This window comes from Scyliorhinus canicula, chromosome 17, assembly GCF_902713615.1.
Source record: "Scyliorhinus canicula chromosome 17, sScyCan1.1, whole genome shotgun sequence".
In the NCBI taxonomy this organism is placed as follows: domain Eukaryota; kingdom Metazoa; phylum Chordata; class Chondrichthyes; order Carcharhiniformes; family Scyliorhinidae; genus Scyliorhinus; species Scyliorhinus canicula.
Genome location: NC_052162.1, coordinates 112,211,592 through 112,235,486, shown reverse-complemented (window position 1 = coordinate 112,235,486; position 23,895 = coordinate 112,211,592). Strand labels below are relative to the sequence as shown.

The following is a 23,895-nucleotide window of genomic DNA, read 5'->3' as shown; positions in this document are numbered from 1 at the left end:
CCACCCTCTAACCAATCCCTGACTTTCCCTTTTGTTCTGTCTGACCCTCCCCCTTTCTCAGCAGCATCAAACCCATCACATTTCTCCCTCTCTCTCGTTCTGAAGCATTGGACGTGAAACGTTAACTCTGCTTCTCTCTCCGCAGATGCTGCCAGACCTGCTGTGTTTTCCCAGTTCTTTCTGTATTTACTTTAGATCGGTCTGCAGTAGGGTGCTGTACCCCCTGGGCTAGTGTGTTGTCAATTCCAGCCCCACTTCAACCAGAGTCGCAACACAATTGAAATTAACAAATTAATTCTTAGAAAAGATCCAATGTCTGGCTGCCCAATAACTGCAACCAACTAGGTTTGTAAATTAAAACAATTAATTTTTATTAATAACAATAACTATAATTAAATAGGCAGCAAATACAGCTTGTTAACTTATCAAATTCCTAACCCTCCCTCTTTAATTCACCCCACCCTCTATACACACACAGACACACTAAAGAGAGACAAACACAGAGGGGTAGAGGGGTGGAAAGGACAGACGTCTCTGTTTCAGATGGATACAGGACATCCTTTAGTCCAGGCCTTCAGTCGGACGTTTTTGCTTTCCGTTTGCAATGGTTTTCACTGTAGATTCAGCCGGAGCTCACAACTTCTCTGCAGATTCAGAAACCGCAGGAAAGAAACCTTGTTGGGGCGGGTGAGAGAGAGAGAGTGAGACTGTTGCCGGGTAGAATACAGTCCATGGCCAATCTATTGGCCACCAGTCAACCAATCGAACTGAATCATTCCGATCTCTCAGGTGCCAGAAAGTCTGAGTTCTTCTGTTTAAAAAAAGCTAAATCCCCAACAGCAGAGTGAACTATTTTTCAACTTTTGAGTTGCTCAGTACCTCTGCTAGACTGAAAGGCATAGGGGCTGGTTTAGCTCACTTGGCTAAATCGCTGGCTTTGAAAGCAGACCAAGCAGGCCAGCAGCACGGTTCGATTCCCGTACCAGCCGGAATGTGGCGACTAGGGGCTTTTCACAGTAACTTCATTGAAGCCTACTCGTGACAATAAGCCATTTTCATTTTCATTTTTCATTTCATGACGTATCAATGGCTGGCGTGGTCCGATGGTTGAACAAAAGGTGTGCCAGTTTGTCTCAAATGACCCTGCGACTTGTTTCTTCATGGCCCTCTTGTATTGCCTGCTCAGCCAAATATGGGGTGGTGTGAAAGTGTTTGGGGAGGCAGTGGTGTAGTGGTATTATTGTTGGACCAGTGATCCAGAGTCACACTCTGGGGACCCAAGTTCCCGCCATGGCAAATGCTAAAATTTGAATTCAATAAAGATCTGGGTAAAAGTCTAAAAAGGTGAGCATGAAACCATTGTCGATTGTCGTAAAAAGAAAATCTGGTTCACTAATGTTCTTTGGGGAAGGAAATCTGTTGTCCTTACCTGGTCTGGCCCACATGTGACTCCAGACCCACAGCAATGTGGCTGACTCTTAAAGACCCTCAGAGATGGCCAATAAATGCTGGCCCAGCCAACAATACCTACATCCCACGAACAAATACATTTGAAAAATATCAAAATGATCATGGCAAAGTAAACGAAATGGGAAATAAAGAAATCAACAGGAAGGATCCTTACAGGGGGAAAACATTATTTACTATCCAGGATTAAATAAATGTCCTTCATCAGCTTTTCTCAATCAGTTCAGTGGAAATGTGCTCTCCCAGGCTCAAAGAGCATCAGCCCACTGGAAGCAAAGTTGTGAGACCGGCCAGTCCAGCAGAAAGAAACCCTCCGACCCTCCCACTTCACCAAGTGTCAGAATGAACATGGTTCAGTCCTGGATGTGATTAACAGCAGCAATAACAGCAGAGTCCAACCCCTGTCATTATCTGTGAACTCGCTGGTGCCTCTGCAGGTGGGATGACTGAGTGAATCCTTTATCACACACGGAGCAGATGAACGGCCTCTCCCCAGTGTGAACTCGCTGGTGTTTCTGCAGATGGGATGACTGACTGAATCCCTTCCCACACGCGGAGCAGATGAACGGCTTCTCCCCGGTGTGAATCCGCTTGTGCTTCCTCAGGCTTGAAGAATGACTGAATCCCATCCCACAGTCAATGCAGGTGAACGGTCTCTCCCCGGTGTGAACTCGCTGGTGTGCCCGCAGGTTGGATGATTTCCGAAACCGTTTTGAGCATTGAGAGCAGCTGAACGGTCTCTCCTCAGTGTGACTGCGCTGGTGAATCATCAGATCTGCAGCACATTTGAAGTCACTTCCACAGTCAGAGCATTTAAATGGTCTCTCATTGGTGTGAGTGACATTGTGTCTCAGGAGGCTGGAAAACTGAGTGAATCCCTTCCCACACGTAGAGCAGGAGAACAGCCTCTCGGCACTGTGAACCGGCTGGTGTCTCTGCAGGCTTGATGAATAATTGAATCCCTTCCCACACACAGAGCAGGTGAATGGCCTCTTCTTGTTGTGAACTCGCTGGTGGGCCCTCAGCTTGGACGATGTACTAAACCTCTTTGTGCAGAGAGGGCAGCTGTATGGTCTCTCCTCAGTGTGAATGCGCTGGTGGGACATCAGATCTTCAGCACTTTTGAAGTTGCTCCCACAGTCAGAGCATTTAAAGGGTCTCTCCTGGGTGTGAGTGGCATTGTGTCTCAGCAGGCTGGATGACTGAGTGAATCCCTTCCCACACACAGAGCAGGTGAACGGCTTCTCCCCGGTGTGAATGCGGCGATGAATATCCAGTGCAGATGGGGATCTGAATCCCTTCCCACAGTCCCCACATTTCCACGGTTTCTCCATGTCTTTGTGACTCTCCAGGTCGGACGATCAGTTGAAGCCTCGTCCACACCCAGAACACGTGTACGGTCTCTCCCCGCTGTGAATGGTGTGATGATTTTTCAGGCTGTGTAACTGGTTAAAGTTCTTTCCACAGTCAGTGCTCTGGAACACTCTCACTCGGGTGTGTGTGTGTCTCGGTGCTTTTCCAGTCACACCGACGTTTAAAATCTTCTGAAGCTGACAGATCGGACAAACATTTCTCCTTCTAGATTCAAAGTCCGATGATATTCAGATCCTGATGAATCGAGTGAATCTGTAAGTTCTTGGCGTGATGTTTGGTTTTAGATATCTGTTAGTAAATCCGCACCTTCTAATATCCTGCAAAAAGACATCAATGTCAGTACAGGATAGAAATTCAGAACAGATAATTCTAGTTTCTCTGGAATATTCTTTCCTCTCTCATTCCCCAAAAGCTGTAAATCTCCATCCCACACACTCTCCCTCCATTCTCACTCTGCTGTATCTAATATTCACCCTCCCAATTCTCCTGAAGGTACTGATTCAGGCTGATTGACAGATCCATGCTCACTGCTTCCTGTCCTGGACACAGAGACCTGAGAATCTTCATGCAGGCTGCCAGACAGATATGGTTTAGCACTGTGGGCTAAACAACTGGCTTGTAATGCAGAACAATGCCAGCAGCGCGGGTTCAATTCCCGTACCGGCCTCTCCGAACAGGCGCCGGAATATGGCGACTAGGGGTTTTTCACAGTGACTTCATTGAAGCCTACTTGTGACAATAAGCGATTATTATTATTATGTCTATATTACTGGGCTAAAGATGTGTTTAATGTATAGGATTGTTTCAGTTGGTTAAGATACATGGAGTTTGTCATTGATCATGATCTTGCTGCCTATGAGGACAGTCAAGCAATGATGATCAAAACTTTCTAAATGAACTTGGATGAACACTGCAAGGGTTACAGAATGCAGCCAACCGGAGACTGACAGAATTACTCGACAGAGTTGAGTTATTCAATGCACTCCTTCTGTGCACTAATAGAGTCTACAACAAACCTTCGAAAGGCCGCCCTACCAAGGCCCAATCCCCCCGCCCTATCCCAGTTACCCCACCCAACCTTTGGACACGAAGGGGCAATTTAGCATGGCCAATTCACCTAACCTGCATCTCTCATATTACAAGACTGGAAATAGTGTGCTTTATTACAGAACCATGAATAATCTGCATCATCTAACAACATGAGACATATCTCTGTCCTCAGAGCCAAGAGTTTTACATCGTGTCTGCACCAACCATCAAGCAATCTATCTATTCTGATCCCATTTTCCAGCACTTGGTCCATAGCTTTACAAGTGCTCATCTAAATGCTTCTTAGATGCTGTGAGCCTTCCCTCCTCTGCCACACTTTCAGACAGTGAGATCCAGATTCCCACCAGACTCTGGGTGAAAATGGTATTCCTCAAATCCCCTGCCTCTCACCTTAACATTTTCCCCCTGGTTATTGACCTGTCTGCTCAGGGAAAGATTCCTTCCTATCTACTCTAGCTATGTCCTTCATAAATTTGGACACCTCAATCACATAGAAACCAACTCCTAATCTGCCTCACTTCATAGCGGAAACATCCAGACAACATTTTGGTTAATCGCCTCTGCACCCTTTCTAGTGCAATCAATCCTTCCTCTAGTGTGGCAACCAGAACTGTTCCAAGTACTCAGGGTGCGACCGAGCGAGTGTTTTATACAACATCATCATTTCCTCCCTGCTCTTATATTCTATGCAACACTGTTGCTTCACAGCGTCAAGGTGCCAGGTTTGGGTCACTGTCTGTGCGGAATCTGCACGTTCTCCCTGTGTTTGCGTGAGTTTCCAACGTTAGGTGAATTCTGTTGACAGAGCTTCTGCAATCTCCTCCCACAGCTTGCCTCCCACAGCTCCCTGGGATACATCTCATCTGGGCCTGAGGATTTAAACAAGTCAACAATTGCAGTCTGGAATGAGAAAAGAAATGGAAAGGGGGAGAAAGTGTTTTACTCACAGATGTTGGAGGCAGGGTGTTTTAGTCAGTGTGAAGCGGCACAGTGGTTAGCATTGCTACCTCACAGCATCAGGGACCGGGGTTCAATTTCGGCCTTGGGTAACTGTCTGTGTGCAGTTTGCACGTTCTCCCCGTGTCTGCGTGGGTTTCCTCTGGGTGCTCTGGTTTCCTCCCACAGTCCAAAGACGTTCAAGTTAGATGGATTGGCCGTGCTAAAATTGCCCTCGAGTGTGCAAAAGGGTAGTGGGGTTACGGGATAGTGTCGAGGCGTGGGATTAATTTGAGTGCTCTTTCCCAGGGCCAGTGCAGACTCAAGGGGCCGAACAGCCTCCTTCTGCACTGCTGGGATTCAACCTTCACTCAGAGTCAGAGGAGCAGCAGTTTCAATGGACAGACAATAACAGAATGACACAAACACCCAGCCCTGCTCTGTTCAAGACTTCCGGTCCTCCCTGCTGGGAACGCCCCTCTGCGTCACTGTGACGTCACAACGGAGCGCTGTCTAAAACAGCCAATAGAAATCACTCTGTTCTGCGGTGACGTTTCCGGGTTCCAGTGCGCAGGCCCAGTGCGCGCCGCCCTTTGTTCCCCCGACACCTCGAGATAAGATTTCCAGGCAACGGGCGGAGGGAGAAGCTGCTCGGTGATCTCCCCCTCCCCCCCCCCCGGCCTGGGACTGCGCATGTCCAAGGGAGATGTGCAGTTGCGCATGTTCTGGTACCTCACCCGACATCAACGAGAAAAGTTGGGAGACCGGAAGGACCCTGGTCCTCCAGCCAATCAGAGCGCGGGCTTTGTGTGAATGAAGATTGAGATTCACACAGACTGAAACCTCCTCCTGTCTCCAACATCTGTCAGTAAAACACTTTCTTTTCTCCCCCTTTCCATTTCTTTTCTCATTCTGACCTTCAATTGGTCACTTGCAGCAACTGAAGGGAAAGGAAGTGAATCCGGGGAGGGTGCAGACTCTGCAAAGCTTGGCCCAGGTCTCTCTCTCTCTCTCTCTTAAAGAGATTGTGTGGAGATGCCGGCGTTGGACTGGGGTGAGCACAGTAAGAAGTCTTACAACACCAGGTTAAAGTCCAACAGGTTTGTTTCAAACACGAGCTTTCGGAGCACGTGTCTATATAAACATTTCTGGAACAAGCCTTTCCATTCACCTGAAGAAGGAGCCGTGCTCCGAAAGCTCGTGTTTGAAACAAACCTGTTGGACTTTAACCTGGTGTTGTAAGACTTCTTACTTAAAGACATTGACATCCTTTGCTCCCTCAGCTTGACACATTTATTTGTCTGGCTAAAAGGATGGTCTCTTTCCCAATGTTCACAATTAAAGGGCTGGTTTCCCCAGGAGATGGCTGACATTTAAGGGGACAGTAAATTAATATCGGACAGAGATATGTCTAGTGTTGTTATACTATATCACAGATTAGATGTATTATTTATGGATCTGTAATAAAATGCATATATTATTATTCTAATTTTGGAATGTAGTACCATAGCCAGGGTCATATACTTTTAGCCATGGTCATTACGGCACAGAAAGAGTCCATTGGACAACTCGAGTCGATGCCGACTGTCAGTCTCGAGTGGGTCCCATTCTGTAACCCATCCAATTTAATTTAGAAATTATTGACCATCTCTGCTTGACTCCCCTCACAGGCAGCAAGTTCAAAATCATGAACAGTCGCAACCCCTGTATCTAAACTAATTGAAACAATCCTATCCCTTCAACACATTTTTAACCTAGTAATACAAACGTATTTCCATTAGGCTGCCAGCCTGCTTGAAGATTTACGGGCCTCACTGTCCAGGACAGGAAGTAGTGAGCATGGATCTGTCAATCAGCCTGAATCAGCACCTTCAGGAGAATTGGGAGGGTGAATATTAGATACAGCAGAGTGAGAATGGAGGGAGAGTTTGTGGGATGGAGATTTACAGCTCTTGGGGAATGAGAGAGGAAAGAATGTTCCAGAGGAACTAGAATTGTCCTTTCTGAATTTCTACCCTGTACTGACAGTGATGTGTTTTGTACATTGTTTTTACAGGATATTAGAGGATTTACAGGCAGAAATCTCAAACCAAAAGTCACATCAAGACCTGACACAGTCAATCAATTCATCGGGATCTGAATATCATCAGCCTTTGAAACTAGAAGGAGAAATGTTTGTCTGTTCTGTTGGCTTCAGTAGCCTTTAAACATCAGTGTGACTGGAAAAGCACTCAGATACACTCCCTGAGTGAGAGTGTTTCCATTAACTGGCAGTGAAAATTAGTGACACAGACTTAAAAAGCATCACACCATTTACAGCGGGGTGAAACTTCAACTGATTGTTTACCCTGGAGAGACACAGGGACACCAGCACCATGGAGATACATTGGAAATGTGGGGACTGTGGGAAGGGATTCCAGTACCCATCTGAGCTGGAAATACATCAATTCAGCCACACTGGAGAGAGGCCGTTCACCTGCTCTGTGTGTGGGAACGAATTCAGTGATTCGCCACACTCTGGGAACACCAAGAAGTTCACACCGGGGAGAGACCATTCACCTGCTCTGTGTGTGGGAACGGATTCAGTTGTTCATCCCAGCTGCTTACACACCAGCGAGATCACACTGCGGAAAGTCTGTTCCCCCGCAGTGAGTGTGGGGAGGGACTCACTCGGTTATCCAACCTGCTGAGCCACAAGAGCACTCATACCGAGGAGAGGTCCTTTAAATGCTTTGACTGTGGGAGCGGCATCAAAAGCTCTCGGGATTTAAGATCCACCAACGGGTTCACACTGGGGAGAGACCATTCACTTTCTCCGTGTGTGGGAAGGGATTCACTCAATCCACATACCTGCAGACACACCACCAAATTCACGAGTGATTACAGGCGTTATTATTGCAGAGACACCAGCGAGTTCACACATTTCATAGAATTTACAGTGCAGAAGGAGGCCATTCGGCCCATCGAGTCTACACCGGCTCTTGGAAAGAGCACCCTACACAAGCCCATACCTCCACCCTGTGGTGATAACCACTGTAGATATGCATACTTGCAGTAGGGGGATGTATGGCTGTACCTGTAATACAGGCAGTAAGTCCCTGCCGGCTAGCTCCGCCCACAGGGAGCTTGTGTATAAATATGCGTGTGAGTCACTCAGACTCTAGTCTTCAGTTGCAGCCGGAGGAATAGCATCACACAGCAATAAAGCCTCGATTGAACTTGTCTCTCGTCTTTGACTATACTTGTTAGCGCCACAATTTATTGCTGTGTGATTTTGCGTACACCATGGACATCAGAATCAAGCCTGACCGTCTGCAGCTGCATCCGCAGTCGCCTCACGCCAGGAAAGACTTTGTTCACTGGCTTGCAGTTTTCAAGGCCTACATCTCTTCAGCGGACCCTCCCCCGACGGAGGCTCAGAAAAAGCAACTCCTGTACTCCAGACTTAGCTCCAGCGTCTTTCCGCTCATTCGAGATGCGCCTGACTACACCGCAGCTATGGAACTGCTCAAGGAGAACTATGCACAGTCGACGAACACCCTGTTTGCGAGGCATCAACTCTCTACTCGCGTCCAGCAGCCGGGTGAGTCGATTGAAGACTTCTGGAGGGCCCTTATACCTCTGGTACGAGACTGCGACTGCCGGGCCCTCACAGCCGCGGAACATTCGGATTTACTCATGCATGATGCCTTTGTCACAGGCATTGCATCGGACCCCATCCGGCAACGACTGCTGGAAGGGGCCGCCCTCGACCTCGCGACCACAAAGACTCTTGCGCTTTCCATGACAGCCGCCTCCCGTAGTGCGCAAACTTACTCCGCTAGCCACTCGGCCCACCTGTCCTACTCCTCGTGGACCCCGCAAACGGATCCCCAGGCCCATCCGTCCTACCCCTCGTGGACCCCGCAAACGGCCCCCCAGGCTCACCCGTCCTACCCCTCGTGGACCCCGCAAACGGCCCCCCCAGCAGCCGCCCCCGCGCATTACACCTGCGCTGCTCACCGCACCGCACTCCCTGGGGGTCCCCACTATTACTTCTGCGGCCAACAGAAGCACCCTCGCCAACGCTGCCCGGCCTGCACAGCGACCTGCAAAGCTTGTGGCAAGAAAGGCCACTTTGCAGCGGTGTGTCAGTCCCGGATAGTTGCCGCTATCGCATCCCCGTTCCCCTCGCCTCAGCCGATCGCACAATGGGCCCCGCCGTCCGCTTCCCCTGACCCCACGTGCGATCAGTGGGCGCCGCCATCTTTCGCCGCCCCCGCCACGTGCGCTCCATGGGCGCCGCCATCTTCATCCCCCACCACCATGTGCGTTCCATGGGCGCCACCATTTTGTCAGCCGCCATCTTCTCCCACACAGGCACTCCAGATGCCGCAATTTTGTCCACCCGGGACACGGGTTGCTACCGCTCCTCATCGGACTCATCTGACTCGACTGCTGATCGCCCGCTACTCGCCTCCGTTACGCTCGACCAGTCGCGTCCTCGCAACCTGGCACCCTCTTCCACATCGGTGCTGGTCAACGGCCATGTGACCTCCTGCCTCATCGTCTCCGGGAGCACCGAGAGCTTTGTCCACCCGGACACGGTAAGGCGCTATTCCCTTGCGGTCCGTCCCGCCAACCGGCAGATCTCCCTTGCCTCCGGTTCCCACTCTGTCCCGATCCGTGGTTTCTGCCTGGTTAAACTCACTGTACAGGGCATGGAATTCGACCGTTTCCGTCTGTACATTCTCCCCAACCTCTGCGCGTCACTCTTACTAGGCCTGGATTTCCAGTGCAATCTCCAGAGCCTCACCCTCAAATTCGGCGAACCCCTACCTCCCCTCACCGTTTGCGGCCTCACGACCCTCAAGGTTGAGCCTCTCTCACTCTTTGGCAATCTGACCGCAGATTGCAAGCCCGTCGCCACCAGGAGCTGACGGTACAGCACCCAGGACAAGGCCTTCATCAGGTCCGAAGTCCAGCGGCTGCTTCGGGAGGGTATCATCGAGGCCAGCAACAGCCCTTGGAGAGCCCAGGTGGTAGTGGTTAAGACCGGGGAGAAGCACAGGATGGTCGTGGACTACAGCCAGACCATCAACCGGTACACGCAGCTCGACGCGTACCCCCTCCCCCGCATTTCTGATATGGTCAATCAGATTGCACAGTACCGGGTCTTCTCTACTATTGACCTGAAATCCGCCTACCACCAGCTCCCCATCCGTAAATCGGACCGTCCCTACACTGCCTTTGAGGCGGACGGTCGTCTGTACCAATTTCTGAGGGTTCCCTTCGGTGTCACGAATGGGGTCTCGGTCTTTCAGCGAGAAATGGACCGAATGGTTGACCGGTACGGATTGCAGGCCACCTTCCCGTACCTCGACAATGTCACCATCTGCGGCCATGACCAGCAGGACCATGATGCCAACCTTTCTAAATTCCTCCACACCGCATCTCTCCTTAATCTCACGTACAACAAGGAGAAATGCGTGTTCCACACAGACCGCTTAGCCATCCTCGGCTACGTAGTCCAAAACGGACTACTGGGGCCCGATCCCGACCGCATGCGCCCCCTCATGGAGCTCCCAATTCCCCACTGCCCCAAGGCCCTCAAACGCTGCCTTGGGATCTTTTCTTATTACGCCCAGTGGTTCCCACAATATGCGAACAAGGCCCGGCCACTAATCCAGTCCACACATTTTCCCCTCTCGGCCAAGGCACAACAGGCCTTCGCCCGCATTAGATCTGACATAGCCAAGGCCGGGATGCACGCAGTAGACGAGACACTGCCTTTCCAAGTAGAAAGCGACGCTTCAGATGTCGCATTTGCCGCCACGCTGAGTCAGGCCGGCAGACCCGTGGCATTCTTTTCACGCACCCTCCACGCCTCCGAAATTCGACATCCCTCTGTTGAAAAGGAGGCCCAGGCAATCGTTGAAGCGGTGCGGCACTGGAGGCATTACCTGGCCGGCAGGAGATTCACTCTCCTCACTGACCAACGGTCGGTAGCCTTCATGTTCAACAACACGCAGCGGGGCAAGATCAAGAATGACAAAATCTTGCGGGGGAGAATCGAGCTCTCCACCTATAATTACGAGATCTTGTATCGCCCCGGCAAGCTCAACGAGCCCCCAGACGCCCTCTCCCGAGGTACATGTGCCAGTGCACAAGTGAACCAGCTCCGTGCCTTGCACGAGAGCCTTTGCCATCCGGGGGTCACTCGCTTGTACCATCTAATCAAAGCCCGCAATCTGCCCTACTCCGTCGAGGAAGTAAGGACAGTCACCAGAGACTGCCAGATCTGTGCGGAGTGCAAGCCGCACTTGTACCGGCCAGATCGCGCGCGCCTGGTGAAAGCCTCCCACCCCTTTGAACGACTCAGCGTGGAATTCAAAGGGCCCCTCCCCTCCACCGACCGCAACACCTACATCCTTAGTGTGGTCGATGAATTTTCTAGGTTCCCCTTTGCCATCCCATGCCCAGATATGACGTCTGCCACCGTCATCAAGGCCCTGGATTCCATTTTCGCCCTGTTCGGTTTCCCCGACTATATCCACAGTGACAGAGAATCCTCATTCATGAGCGATGAGCTGCATCATTTCCTGCTCAGCAGGGGTATCGCCTCCAGCAGGACGACCAGCTACAACCCCCGGGGAAACGGGCAGGTAGGGAGGGAGAACGGGACGGTATGGAGGGCCGTCCAGCTGGCCCTACGGTCCAGGAACATCCCAGCCGCTCGCTGGCAGCAGGTCCTCCCTGACGCGCTCCATTCCATTCGGTCGCTACTGTGCACCGCAACTAACAGTACACCCCATGAACGTGTTTTTGCCTTCCCTAGGAAGTCTACATCCGGGGTGTCGCTCCCGACGTGGCTCACGACTCCGGGCCCAGTCCTTCTCCGCAGGCATGTTCCGGCACCACAAGGCGGAACCCCTGCTGGACAAAGTACGCCTTCTCCACGCCAACCCTCAGTATGCCTACGTGGAGTTCCCCGACGGCCGCCACGACACAGTCTCGCTCCGGGACCTGGCTCCCTCAGGTGCCGATCCCATGCCCACGCCCCTTTTTTTCGCCCGTGCCACCCTCTTTTTCCCCGGCGCCCCCCTATTCGCCCCCACCAGGTCCATCCCTCGTCCCCCTGCCCACACTGGAGGACACGGAAGATTTCGGCTCACTCTCGGAGTCATGCCGCCAGCAGCCAGCACCAACACCGCCAGCACCTGCACCGATGTCGCCACCACAGCTACGCCGATCACAGCGGAACATTCGACCGCCGGTTCGGCTCAACCTGTAACCTGCTGACCGGTTGGACTCTTGGTTTTCTTTGTTTGGACCCTGTTGTAAATATATCATCCTTTGTATCATAGTTACATGTCACCCCCGCCGGACTCATTTTTTACAGGGGGTGAATGTGGTGATAACCACTGTAGATATGTGTGCTTGCAGTAGGGGGATGTATGCCTGTACCTGTAATACAGGTTCCTCCGGTAAGCCCCTGCCGGCTAGCTCCGCCCACAGGGAGCTTGTGTATAAATATGCGTGTGAGTCACTCAGACCCTAGTCTACAGTTGCAGCCGGAGGAATAGCATCACACAGCAATAAAGCCTCGATTGAAATTGTCTCTCGTCTTTGACTATAATTGTTAGCGCCACACACCCTATCCCCATAACCCAGTAACCCCACCCAACAGTAAAGGCAATTTGGACCCTAAGGGCAATTTATCATGGCCAATCCACCTAAGCTGCACATCTTTGGACTGTGGGAGGAAACCGGAGCACCCGGAGGGAACCCACGCAGACACGGGGAGAACGTGCAGACTCCACACAGACCCAAGCTGAGAATCGAACCTGGGACCCTGGAGCTCTGAGGCATTTGTGCTGCACCGTGTTTGCGAAGGGATTCTCTCAGTTATCCCACCTGCAGAGACACCAGCGAGTTCACAGGGATTTCAGGGGTTGGATTTTGCTGTTATTGCTGCTGTTAATCACACCCAGGACTGAACCATGTCGGAGGGTTTCTTTCTGCTGGACTGGCCGGTTTCACAACTTTGCTTCCAGTGGGCTGATGCTGTTTGAGCCTGGGAGAGCACATTTCCACCGGAATGATCCACAAAAGCTGATGAAGGACATTTACTTTATCCTGGACAGTAAATAGTGTTTTCCCACCACGACACGTAGATCTAAAATAAATACAGACTTGTTTACTCAACAGGCTGGTTCTGCAACTACAGCTGGTTTCACAGTCCTTGTGCTGGTGCAAGACTGGCTACTTTCCCATCATGCTTTGTGGATGTTCAGCTGTTCTCCATCCAGATACAGTCCCCCTTTCATCTATTAAGCGTTAGCGAATTTGATCACAAATGTTTCCTGTCAATACCGTGTCTCACAGCTGCAGACATTCAAGTCCAGGCCGTGTTACATTTTAGTTTTATCTACCATTCGTTCACGTTTTCACAGCGACAATTCCTTTTTAAAATTTTAAAAATAAATTTAGAGTAGCCAATTTTTTTCCAATTAAGGGGACAATTTAACGTGGCCAATCCACCTACTCTGCACATCTTTGGGTTGTGGGGGTGAAACCCACACAAACACGGGGAGAATGTGCAAACTCCACACGGACAGTGACCCAGGGCCGGGATTCGAATCCGGGTCCTCAGCACCGCAGTCCCAGTGCTAACCACTGCGCCACATGCCGCCCTTACAATTCCATTTCTAACTTCCCTTCCATCTTAACTGCCCAAAATTTAAACATAATAAAGGATTGCCTTATGAGGAGAGACTGAGTAGACTGGGACTATACTCATTGGAATTTAGAATATTGGGACTGGTTTAGCTCGGGGCTAAATAGCTGGCTTTTAAAGCAGACCAAGGCAGGCCAGCAGCGCGGGTTCAATTCCCGGAGCAGCCTCCCCAAACAGGTGCCGGAATGTGGCAACTAGGGGCTTTTCACAGCCACTTAATTTGAAGCCTACTTGTGATAATAAGCGATTTTCATTTCAGAAGAATGAGGGGGGATCTTATAGAAACATAAAATTATGAAGGGAATAGGTAAGCTAGAAGCAGGGAGGTTGTTCCCACTGGCGCGTGAAACTAGAGCCTTAAAATAGGGGGGAGCAGATTTATGAGGAACGTCTTCACCCATGTGTCGTGGAATCTTCCCTTGGATCCTCTTATTACAAATTAAATTATTTTTAGTGTCACGAACCCAGCCAGATCAGAGAGCCATTCTAAGGCCCTGGATGGCGCTGCCGACTTCCAACCTAACCAGTCCAGCCCCACATTGCGTCCAGAAGCGTGTGTCCGAGTTTCTGGCAGAACGTTTTGGTTCCGGAGTCTGCAGGTGCAGGTCTCTGAGCTCATTCCCTTTCGGGAGTTGGAGCCTCTCTGTGAGTTCCCCATGGTTACCAGTCTGTTGTCCACGTACATGCCCTCTCCTGTCAGTGTCCCTCTGTCCTCCCTCTACATCCCAAATGTGGCATCTAATCCCACCGGTGCGAACCCGTGATTGTTGCCGATGGCGACCGTTATGGACATCTTGGCCAGTTCGAAGTAGAGACTGAACTGGTACAATGTCCTGAGGGTGGCTGGAGTGTATGTGGGGGAAGGACTGGGAGTGGTGGACTGGCCTGCGCTTGGAGAGACGTTCCCGTGCAGGAAATCTCCTCTGCGCCCTCATCAAAGTCTCCACATCCTTCTGGTAGTGTGGTGACCAGAATTGTGCGGCCTTACCAAGGTTCTGTACAACTGTAGCATGACCTGCCAATTTTTATACTCGATTCCCCGTCCAATGAAGGCAAGCATTCCGTATGCTTTCTTGACTACCTTGTCCACTTGTGTTGCCACCTTCAAAGATCTGTGGACTTGCACAGATCTCTCTGACTTTCTATATTCCTAAAAGTTTTGCCATTTACAGTATATTTCCCCTCTATGTTAGACCTACCAAAATGCATTACCTCACATTTGTCCGGATTAAAACTCCATTTGCCATTTCTCTGCCCAAATCTCCAATATATCTATGTCCTGCTGTATCCTTTGACAATCCTCAACACTACCTGCCACTCCAGCAACGGTGTCGTCTGCAAACTTACTAATCAGGCGAGCTACATTTCCTTCCAAATCGTTAATGTACACCACAAACAACAGAGGCCCCAGCACAGATCCCTATGGAACCACTAGTCACAACCTTCCATTCAGAAAAACAGCCTTCTACTGCTACCCTTTGCCTTCTGTGACCGAGCCAGTTCTGTATCCATCTTACCACCTCACCTCTGATCCCTTGTGATTCACCTTTTGTACCAGTCTATAATGAGGCACCTTGTCAGAGGCTTTACTGAAGTCCATGTAAACAACATCCACCGCCCTCCCCTCATCAATCATCTTTGTCACCACCTCAAAAATTTCGATCAAGTTAGTGACGCAGGACCTGCCCTTCACAAAACCATGCTGTCCATTGCTATTGAGTCCATTTGTTTCCAAATGAGTATAAATCCTGTCCCTGAGAATTCTCTCCAATAATTTACCTACTACCGATGGGAGGCTCACCGGCCTATAGTTTCCAGGATTCTCCCTGCTACCTTTCTTAAACAGCGGTACCACATTAGCTATTCTCCAGTCCTCTGGGATCTCACCTGTAGCCAATGAGGATACAAAGATGTCAGTCAAGGCCCCAGCAATTTATTCCCTTGCTTCCCTCAGTACTCTGGGGTAAATCCCATCCGGCCCAGGAGACTTATCTACCTTAATGTCTTTTAAAAGACCCAATACCTCCTCCTTCTTGATGTCAACACGACCCAGACTGTCCACACACCCTACCCAAGAATCATCTTCCACAAAGTCCCTTTCTTTGGTGAACACTAATGCAAAGTACTAATTTCCTCTGGCTCAACACATAGATTCCCCCAGGGTCCTTAAGTGGTCCAATCCTTTCCTTGGCCACCCTCTTGCTTTTTACGTATGAATAAAAGGCTTTGGGATTCATCTTGATCCTACTTGCCAAGGACATTTCATGACTCCTCCTGCTAATTTCCCGATCAGTGAGAAGAGCTGCATGTATAAAGATCCGTGCCACAGGGTCAGCCAGCCAGTTCACCAAAAGTTCAACGGCTAACAGGCTGGTTCTGTTGTAAGTATATTAAAACCGCTATTCTAATCCTACAAGCACATGTCCGTAGAATTGATGGTTCCATCACCCTTCCTTATGGGCTATTCAAGATGGCCACCGACTACTTCCTCTTCCTCATTTCCATCATCTCTATTTGTTGTCTGTTGCAACCAGTGCTTTACCCTCCCCCTCTCCCCCTTCTGTTTGTTCCCCTGCCCCTGTGCTCCCCCCTCCCCCCTTGGCTTTACCCCTTCTCTGCAACCCCAGAACCCACCCCCCCCCCTCTTTTTGCCTTTTGTTGTAAAAGTTGGTAAGAGTTAATGTGGACATGCCGAATTTCCTTAGTTTCCTGAGGAAGTATAGGCGCTGTTGTGCTTTCTTGGTGATAGCGTCGACGTGAGTGGACCAGGATAGATTTTTGGTTATGTGCACCCCATGGAATTTGAAGCTGCTAACCTTCTCCACCTCGGCTCCGTTGATGCTGACAGGGGTGTGCACAGTACTTTGCTTCCTGAAGTCGATGACCAGCTCTTTAGTTTTGCTGGCATTGAGGGAGAGATTGTTGTCGTTACACCACTCCACTAGGTTCTCTATCTCCCTCCTGTATTCGGACTCGTCGTTATTCGAGATCCGGCCCACTATGGTCGTATCGTCAGCAAACTTGTAGATGGAGTTGGAACCAAGTTTTGCCATGCAGTCGTGTGTGTACAGGGAGCAGAGTAGGGAGCTAAGTACGCAGCCTTGCGGGGCACCGGTATTGAGGACTATTGTGGAGGAGGTGTTGGTGTTCATTCTTACTGACTGTGGTCTGTTGGTCAGAAAGTCAAGGATCCAGTTGCAGAATGGAGAGCCAAGTCCTAGGTTTTGGAGCTTTGATATGAGCTTGGCTGGGATTATGGTGTTGAAGGCGGAGCTGTAGTCAATAAATAGGAGTCTGATGTAGGAGTCCTTGTTTTCGAGATGCTCTAGGGATGAGTGTAGGGCCAGGGAAATGGTGTCTGATGTGGACCGGTTGCGACGGTATGCGAATTGAAGTGGGTCAAGGCGTTCCGGGAGTATGGAGGTGATGCGCTTCATGATCAGCCTCTCGAAGCACTTCATTACAACTGACGTCAGGGCCACCGGGCGGTAGTCATTGAGGCACGTTGCCTGGTTCTTCTTTGGCATCGGTATGATGGTGGTCTTCTTGAAGCAGGTGGGGACCTCAGAGTGGAGTAGGGAGAGGTTGAGGATGTCTGTGAATACCTCTGCCAGCTGGTATGCGCAGGCTCTGAGTGCACGACCAGGGATCCCGTCCGGGCCCATCGCCTTCCGTGGGTTCACTTTCAGGAAGGCCGATCTGACTTCGGAAACTGATGGTGGGTATGGGTGAATTATGGGCTGCTGGGGCACTCGACAGCGGATTGTTGGTTACCTGCTCAAACCGAGCATAGAATGCATTAAGTTCATCAGGGAGGGGTGCGCTGCTGCCAGAGATACTGCTCGGCTTGTATCTTATGTTGTTTAGTCCTTGCCACAACCGCCGAGAGTCTGTCTGTGACTCTAGCTTAGTTTGATATTCTCTCTTGGCATCTCGGATGGCTTTGCGGAGGTCGTACCTGGATTTCTTGTATAGGACAGGGTCGTCTGCCTTGAACGCCTCAGATCTGTCCTTCAGTAGGGAGTCAATCTCGCGGTTGAGCCATGGTTTCCGGTTGGGGAACGTACGTACTGCTTTCTTTGGCACGCAGTCGTCCACACATTTGCTGATGAATGTCCTTCTCATTTGCACCCTCCCGCGCCTTTTGCCCACCTCAGGATCCACTCTTTGTCCTGGTATTTATGCAGCCTCACGATCATCGCCTGCGGTGGCTCCCCTGCTCTGGGCTGCTGCTGAAGTGACCTGGCTGCGCGGTCTACCTACGGGGGCTTGGTGAAGCCCTCCTAGCCGACCAGTCTCCCGAGCATCACCACTACGTACTCCATTGGGTTCCTACCCCTCCGTTCCTTCCGGCGGCCCCACAATCCTCAAGTTCTGTTGACGCGATCTGTTCTCCTGGCCGTCGACATTTTCTCTTTGCTCCTCCTGGGTCTTGATCAGGCTCGCCACCTTGGCCTCAAGTGCCCCGATCCGGCCCCTTGGTCTGTGGCACCTCTCTCGGGGTCTCTTGCTGTTATTGTCCCGGCCTCTAGCCTGCGCTCCGCCTTGGCCATTGCTTCCCTCATGTGGTCCGTAGCAGCTTCCGCTGCTGTTTCGACAGCTACCTGGAGGTGTCTTCTCAACTCCTCCCTATGTCTCTGGAACTCGGAGCTGATGAAGCCCAGAAGCTGGTCCATCAGCACCTGGGTCGTCACTGGGAGCTCTGTGGGGTCGGCCCTTCCCTGTTCCGTGCCACCTCGTGTGTCTGCCGGCTCCCAGGCTGAGGTTTCCTTCCCCTCGTCCCTGTTGGCTTTTTGACTGGGTGCTGCATTCTTCCCATGCTTCTTGTCGGTGCGGTTGACGTGGATTAAGCTCGGGGATAACAGCTATTTATGGTGCTGGGGTTTGCTGGGGTAAAATGTCGTCGTCAAAGATTTCATGCGATTGCCACTTTCCGTGTGACCGCTCAGCTCACAGCCGCTACCACAAGTCCCTCCAATAACATTTTGTTTAAAGTACTCAATTCATTTATTTTCCAATTATGGGGCAATTTATCGTGGCCAATCCAGCTACCTGGAGAATGTACAAACTCCACATGGACAGTGACCTGGGTCCAGAATCGAATCTGGGTCCTTGGTGCCGTGAGGCAGAAGTGCTAACCACTGCATCACCCCATTCCAATTACATTATTAATAGTTCCTTCCCCCTTATGTATATCAACCAACTTGATTTGGCTGACCCTGGCTGGTATCTGGGGTTTTCAACAGAGGGTGGTGGTCATCAATTAATATTATTTCCCAGAGTCCCCTGTTTTGGGCCTAGCCTCTTGACCTGCCCTCTAAGGTATCAATTATTTGTGCGATCATCCCTTGCGTTATGGTAAATAATGTGACTTCTCTTAATCATAGATCATAGAATTTACAGTGCAGAAGGAGGCCATTCGGCCCATCGAGTCTGCACCGGCTCTTGGAAAGAGCACCCTACCCAAGTTCAACACCCCCACCCTATCCCCATAACCCAGTAACCCCACCCAACACTAAGGGCAATTTTGGACACTAAGGGCAATTTAGCATGGCCAATCCACCTAACCTGCACATCTTTGGACTGTGGGAGGAAACCGGAGCACCCGGAGGAAACCCACACAGACACGGGGAGGATGTGCAGACTCCGCACAGACAGTGACCCAAGCCGGAATCGAACCTGGGACCCTGGAGCTGTGAAGCCATTGTGCTATCCACAATGCTACCGTGCTGCCCTAAACATCATATTCTCCCCGTGTCTGCGTGCGTTTCACCCCCCACAACCCAAACATGTGCAGGGTAGGTGGATTGGCCGCGCTAAATTGGTCCCTTAATTGAAAAAGAACGAAGAAAAAAATTACAAGTTAGACAACACTAATTTAATAAACCAGACTGAATGCTTTAATCCTTGTTTTTCTTCGCACAAAGGACTTTAAATTTAGAGAACAGAACTGATTATTTTAGTTATGAGGGAGGATAGTTCGTGGATAGAAATTGTTCACCCTTTGACCTCTCACATTATGCGAAGACCAAGTCATGTGATGAGCTCGTGCCCCAAAATTCAGTATAAAATCTTGGAATAACTACTGCTTTCATTGTGTTTTCTCCTATAAGTGTGGGGACCAGACTCCGATGTATCTGACCACGTTTAAGTATGATAGCTCTGTCTTTTTTACTTCACCCGCATCATTGTAACTCATAAAGCATTTACTCACCCTGCTATTATTTATAAAAGATGAAAATTGTTCATTTAATGTGTTATTAATTTCATTCGTTAATTCCGATGTGGATTAAATGTCATTTCAATTTATGGGTTGATGGATCGCTGTATCTATTCGGAACCCTGGATATGAGTTATCCCTTCTTAGTTCCCAAATAACAGAAATTCAGGCAAAGTTTTGTTGAACTTTATTGTCAGCTTTAGTGTCTTCTGGTAAACTCTTGGTTACAATACAAAGTTAGGTCAGATTGATTGTCTTTAGCGAATACAGTAATTGAGTTTAAAATACAACTCATAGTAATTCTTCAAAATCATAATACACAGTGCAAAATTACAGCTGTAAAGAAGGCAAAAGTTTAAGATAATGATCTTCTTAAAAATCACTTGTAGGGATCGAAAAATCCATTCCGGAATCAATCCGGATTGATTTAAACAAAAGAAAAAATGGCGACAGTAAAGGCAGCAGCAAGAAATAGGTTTCAGAAAGTGATAGATTGATTCCGGAATGGATTTTTCCATCCCGACAATTGATTTTCAAGGAGATTGTTATCTTAAAGTTTTGCCGTCTTTACAGCTGTGATTGGCTTCAACTAATTTATAATTCGCTCAATTCGCCCAAACTGTCTGTCTGTCAATTTAAGAGATAAATGTTTTGGTGTAATTTCCCATACCCTGGCTTGCCAATTATGCCTCTAACATTAATTAGATTAACACAGTTTTCGAAAAGTCATTATGACCCTGACAGATGTTACCATGGAAATGGAACTGTCCAGGCCTGGGAAAGCAGCTGCCTACAATGGAGTCTTTTGGGCCAGTTGACGTCACTGGCCTTGGTCTCTGGTCAGTCTTGAGCAACTTGCAAAATGTGAAAATTGAGAGTCTCATCTGATTAGTTCCCAGCTAGTCTGCTTTTCTCACTCTCATGGTTAATATGACTCAGTCAATTATTCTTAATGATTTCTCAATTGAACCTGCTATTTATCACATCTCTAGCTAACCAGAAAAGCTAATTTCTATCAGTCGTGTATAAAAAGGTTCCAGCTAACAGATATCTTTGCAGCATCCTTGAGTACGGGTGAGGTCCCGGAGGACTGGAGAATTGCTAATGTTGTCCCTTTGTTTAAGAAGGGTAGCAGGGATAATCCAGGGAATTATAGACCTGTGAGCTTGACGTCGTGGTAGGCAAACTGTTGGAGAAGATACTGAGGGATAGGATCTATTCACATTTGGAAGAAAATAGACTTATCAGTGATAAGCAGCATGGTTTTGTGTAGGGAAGGTCATGTCTTACAAACCTAATAGAATTCTTTGAGGAAGTGACAAAGTTAATTGATGAGGGAAGGGCTGTAGATGTCATATATTGTCAGCGGAGGTAGTAGAGGCGGGCATGATAGCATCATTTAAGATGCATCTGGACAGATATATGAACGGGCGGGGAACAGAGGGAAGTAGATCCTTGGAAAATAGGCGACAGGTTTAGATAAAGGATCTGGATCGGCGCAGGCTGGGGGGGCCGAAGGGCCTGTTCCTGTGCTGTAATTTTCTTTGTTCTTTGCTTTGTTCTTAGTTTTCACAGGATGGGATCTTCACCCTTGTCTCATTATTATTCTTGATCATTTTATTTAGCCAGCCCTCGAGTGAGTTAGTCTTTCCAACGAGAAATTAAATTCCATTATATTTGGATTTGTTTATTGTCACGTGTACTGAGGCACAGTGAAAAGTATTTTTCTGTGAGCAGTTCAAACAGATCATTCAGTACATGAAAAATGAAAATACATAATAGGGCAACACAAGGTACGCAATGTAAATGGACACTGGCATCGGGTGAAGCATACAGGGGTGTAGTATTAATCAGGTCAGTCTATAGGAGGGTCTTTGAGGACTAAGAAGCTGTTTTTGAGTCTGTTTGTGCGTGTTCTCAGACTTCTGTATCTCCTGCCCGATGGAAGAAATTGGAAGAGTGAGTAAGCCAGGTTGGGGGGGGTCTTTGATTATCTATTGTAACTGGAACGTGATTCCTAATGATGTCAGCTTACATTGATGCTCCTTTCTCTCTGACACTCCCCACTTGTAGATCACCTGCAGCATGACAGCACAGTGGTTAGCACAGTTGTTTCACAGCTCCAGGGTCCCAGGTTCGATTCCCGGCTTGGGTCACTGTTTGTGCAGAACCTGCACGTTCTCCCCGTGTGTGCGTGGGTTTCCTCCGGGTGCTCCGGTTTCCTCCCACAGTCCAAAGATGTGCAGGTTAGGTGGATTGGCCATGATAAATTGCCCTTAGTGTCCAAAATTGCCCTTAGTGTTGGGTGGGGTTACTGGGTTATGGGGATAGGGTGGAGGTGTTGACCTTGGGTAGGGTGCTCTTTCCAGGAGCCGGTGCAGACTCGATGGGCCGAATGGCCTCCTTCTGCACTGTAAATTCTATGTCTAGGTCTATGGCCGTGAGCGGGATGCCGTGCTGAGCGAAGGTTTCCTTACACGCACGAATGACTGCAGCTGAGGTGAGGTCGTGCAACCGTATCATCTCTGGGTAATTCGAGATGTAGTCCACGATTAGGATGTAGTCTCGACCAAGCGCATGGAACAGGTCGATGCCCACCTTGGTCCAGGGTGACGTGACCAACTCACGGGGCTGCAGGGTTTCACGTGGTTGGGCCGGCGGGGATCGCTGACATGTTGGGCAGTTGAGCACGGTGTTGGCTATGTCCTCATTACTGCCCGGCCGGTACACTGCCTCTCGGGCCCAGCGGCGGCACTTCTCCACTCCCAGGTGGCCCTCATGTAGTTGTTCAACGACGAGCTGGCACATGCTGTGCGGGATGACAATGCGGTCCAGTTTGAGAAGAACCCCGTCTACTACCGCCAGATCATCTCTGACTTTATAGAATTGAGGCATTGGCCCTTGAGCCACCCGTCCGTCAGGTGGCACATGGCACGCTGGAGCAAGCGGTCGGCAGCCGCTCGCGGCAATTTTGGACGAGGCGTTCATCCGAGGCAGGTAGATTGGAGGCCGCGAATGCCACATGGGCGTCAACCTGGCAGACAAATCCCGCTGGGTCACATGGTGTGGTGACAGACTGGGAGAGGGCATCAGCGACGATGAGCTCCTTGCCCGGGGTGTACACCAGCTGGAAGTCGTATCGCCGGAGCTTGAGAAGAATACGCTGGAGGCGAGGCGTCATATCGTTCAAGTCTTTCTGTATTGTATTGACCAGCGGTCTATGGTCTGTCTCGACGGTGAATTGAGGGAGTCCGTAGACATAGTCGTGGAATTTAACGACTCCGGTCAGAAGGCCCAGGCACTCCTTTTCAATCTGCGCATAACGCTGTTCGGTGAGGGTCATCGCACGCGATGCGTATGCAACGGGGGCCCACGATAAGGCCTCATCACGTTGGAGGAGCACTGCTCCAATGCCATTTAACTGGCATCTGTGGAAATTTTGGTCTCCTTAGATGGGTCAAAAAATGCTAAGACTGGGGCCGTGGTCAGCTTGGCCCTGAGTTCCCTCCATTCGTGTTCGTGGGCAGGGAAGTCTGTCGTCTTCCTGACCAGGTTCCTGAGAGCCGTGGTGTGAGAGGCGACGTTAGGGATGAATTTCCCCAGGAAGTTGACCATGCCCAAGAAGCGGAGGACCGCCTTCTTGTCCTCCGGTGTCTTCATGGCCTTAATGGCAGCTACCTTGTCCACATCCGGCTGCACATCCAACTGGGAGATGTGGTTTCCGAGGAACTTAATTTCTGTTTGACCAAAGGAGCATTTGGCCTGTTGAGGCGGAGGCCATGCTCATGGATCTGTCTGAAGACGCGCTGGGGGTGATTAACGTGCTCCTGCGGGGTGGTGGACCAGATGATTATGTCATCGACATAGACGCGAACGCCTTCAATACCTTCCATCATCTGTTCCATAATCCTATGGAACACTTCTTAATGAGTGAGACAAAGTTGTCGAAGACTTTTACAGAGCAGAAGGAGGCCATTCAGCCCATCGAGTCTGCACCGGCTCTTGGAAAGAGCACCCCACCCAAGGTCAACAACTCCACCCTATCCCCATAACCCAGTAACTCCACCCAACACGAAGGGCAATTTTGGACACTAAGGGCAATTTATCATGGCCAACCCACCTAACCTGC

The 23,895-nt window shown here is 49.9% G+C and overlaps 1 protein-coding gene across 1 annotated transcript; it reads right to left on the bottom strand.

The window, feature by feature from the left end:
- Positions 1-298: 298 nt before the first annotated feature.
- LOC119951525 (zinc finger protein 229-like) lies at positions 299-5,488 on the bottom strand. The gene is made up of 3 exons (XM_038774725.1): positions 4,839-5,488; positions 1,933-3,158; positions 299-341 (listed from the first exon to the last, which is right to left on the bottom strand). The coding sequence occupies exons 2-3, from the start codon at positions 2,799-2,801 to the stop codon at positions 299-301; spliced, it is 912 nt and encodes a 303-aa protein (XP_038630653.1). The 5' UTR covers positions 2,802-3,158; positions 4,839-5,488.
- Positions 5,489-23,895: the final 18,407 nt, after the last annotated feature.

Bases quoted from the DNA above. Each gene is read 5' to 3' on its own strand.
- LOC119951525 (XM_038774725.1), bottom strand. From the start codon at position 2,801: ATGGAGAAACCGTGGAAATGTGGGGACTGTGGGAAGGGATTCAGATCC. The intron at 342-1,932 runs TGATAAAGGATT...TTACAAACCTAG, and splicing joins CCGTTCATCTGCTCCGTGTG to TTGGTTGCAGTTATTGGGCA.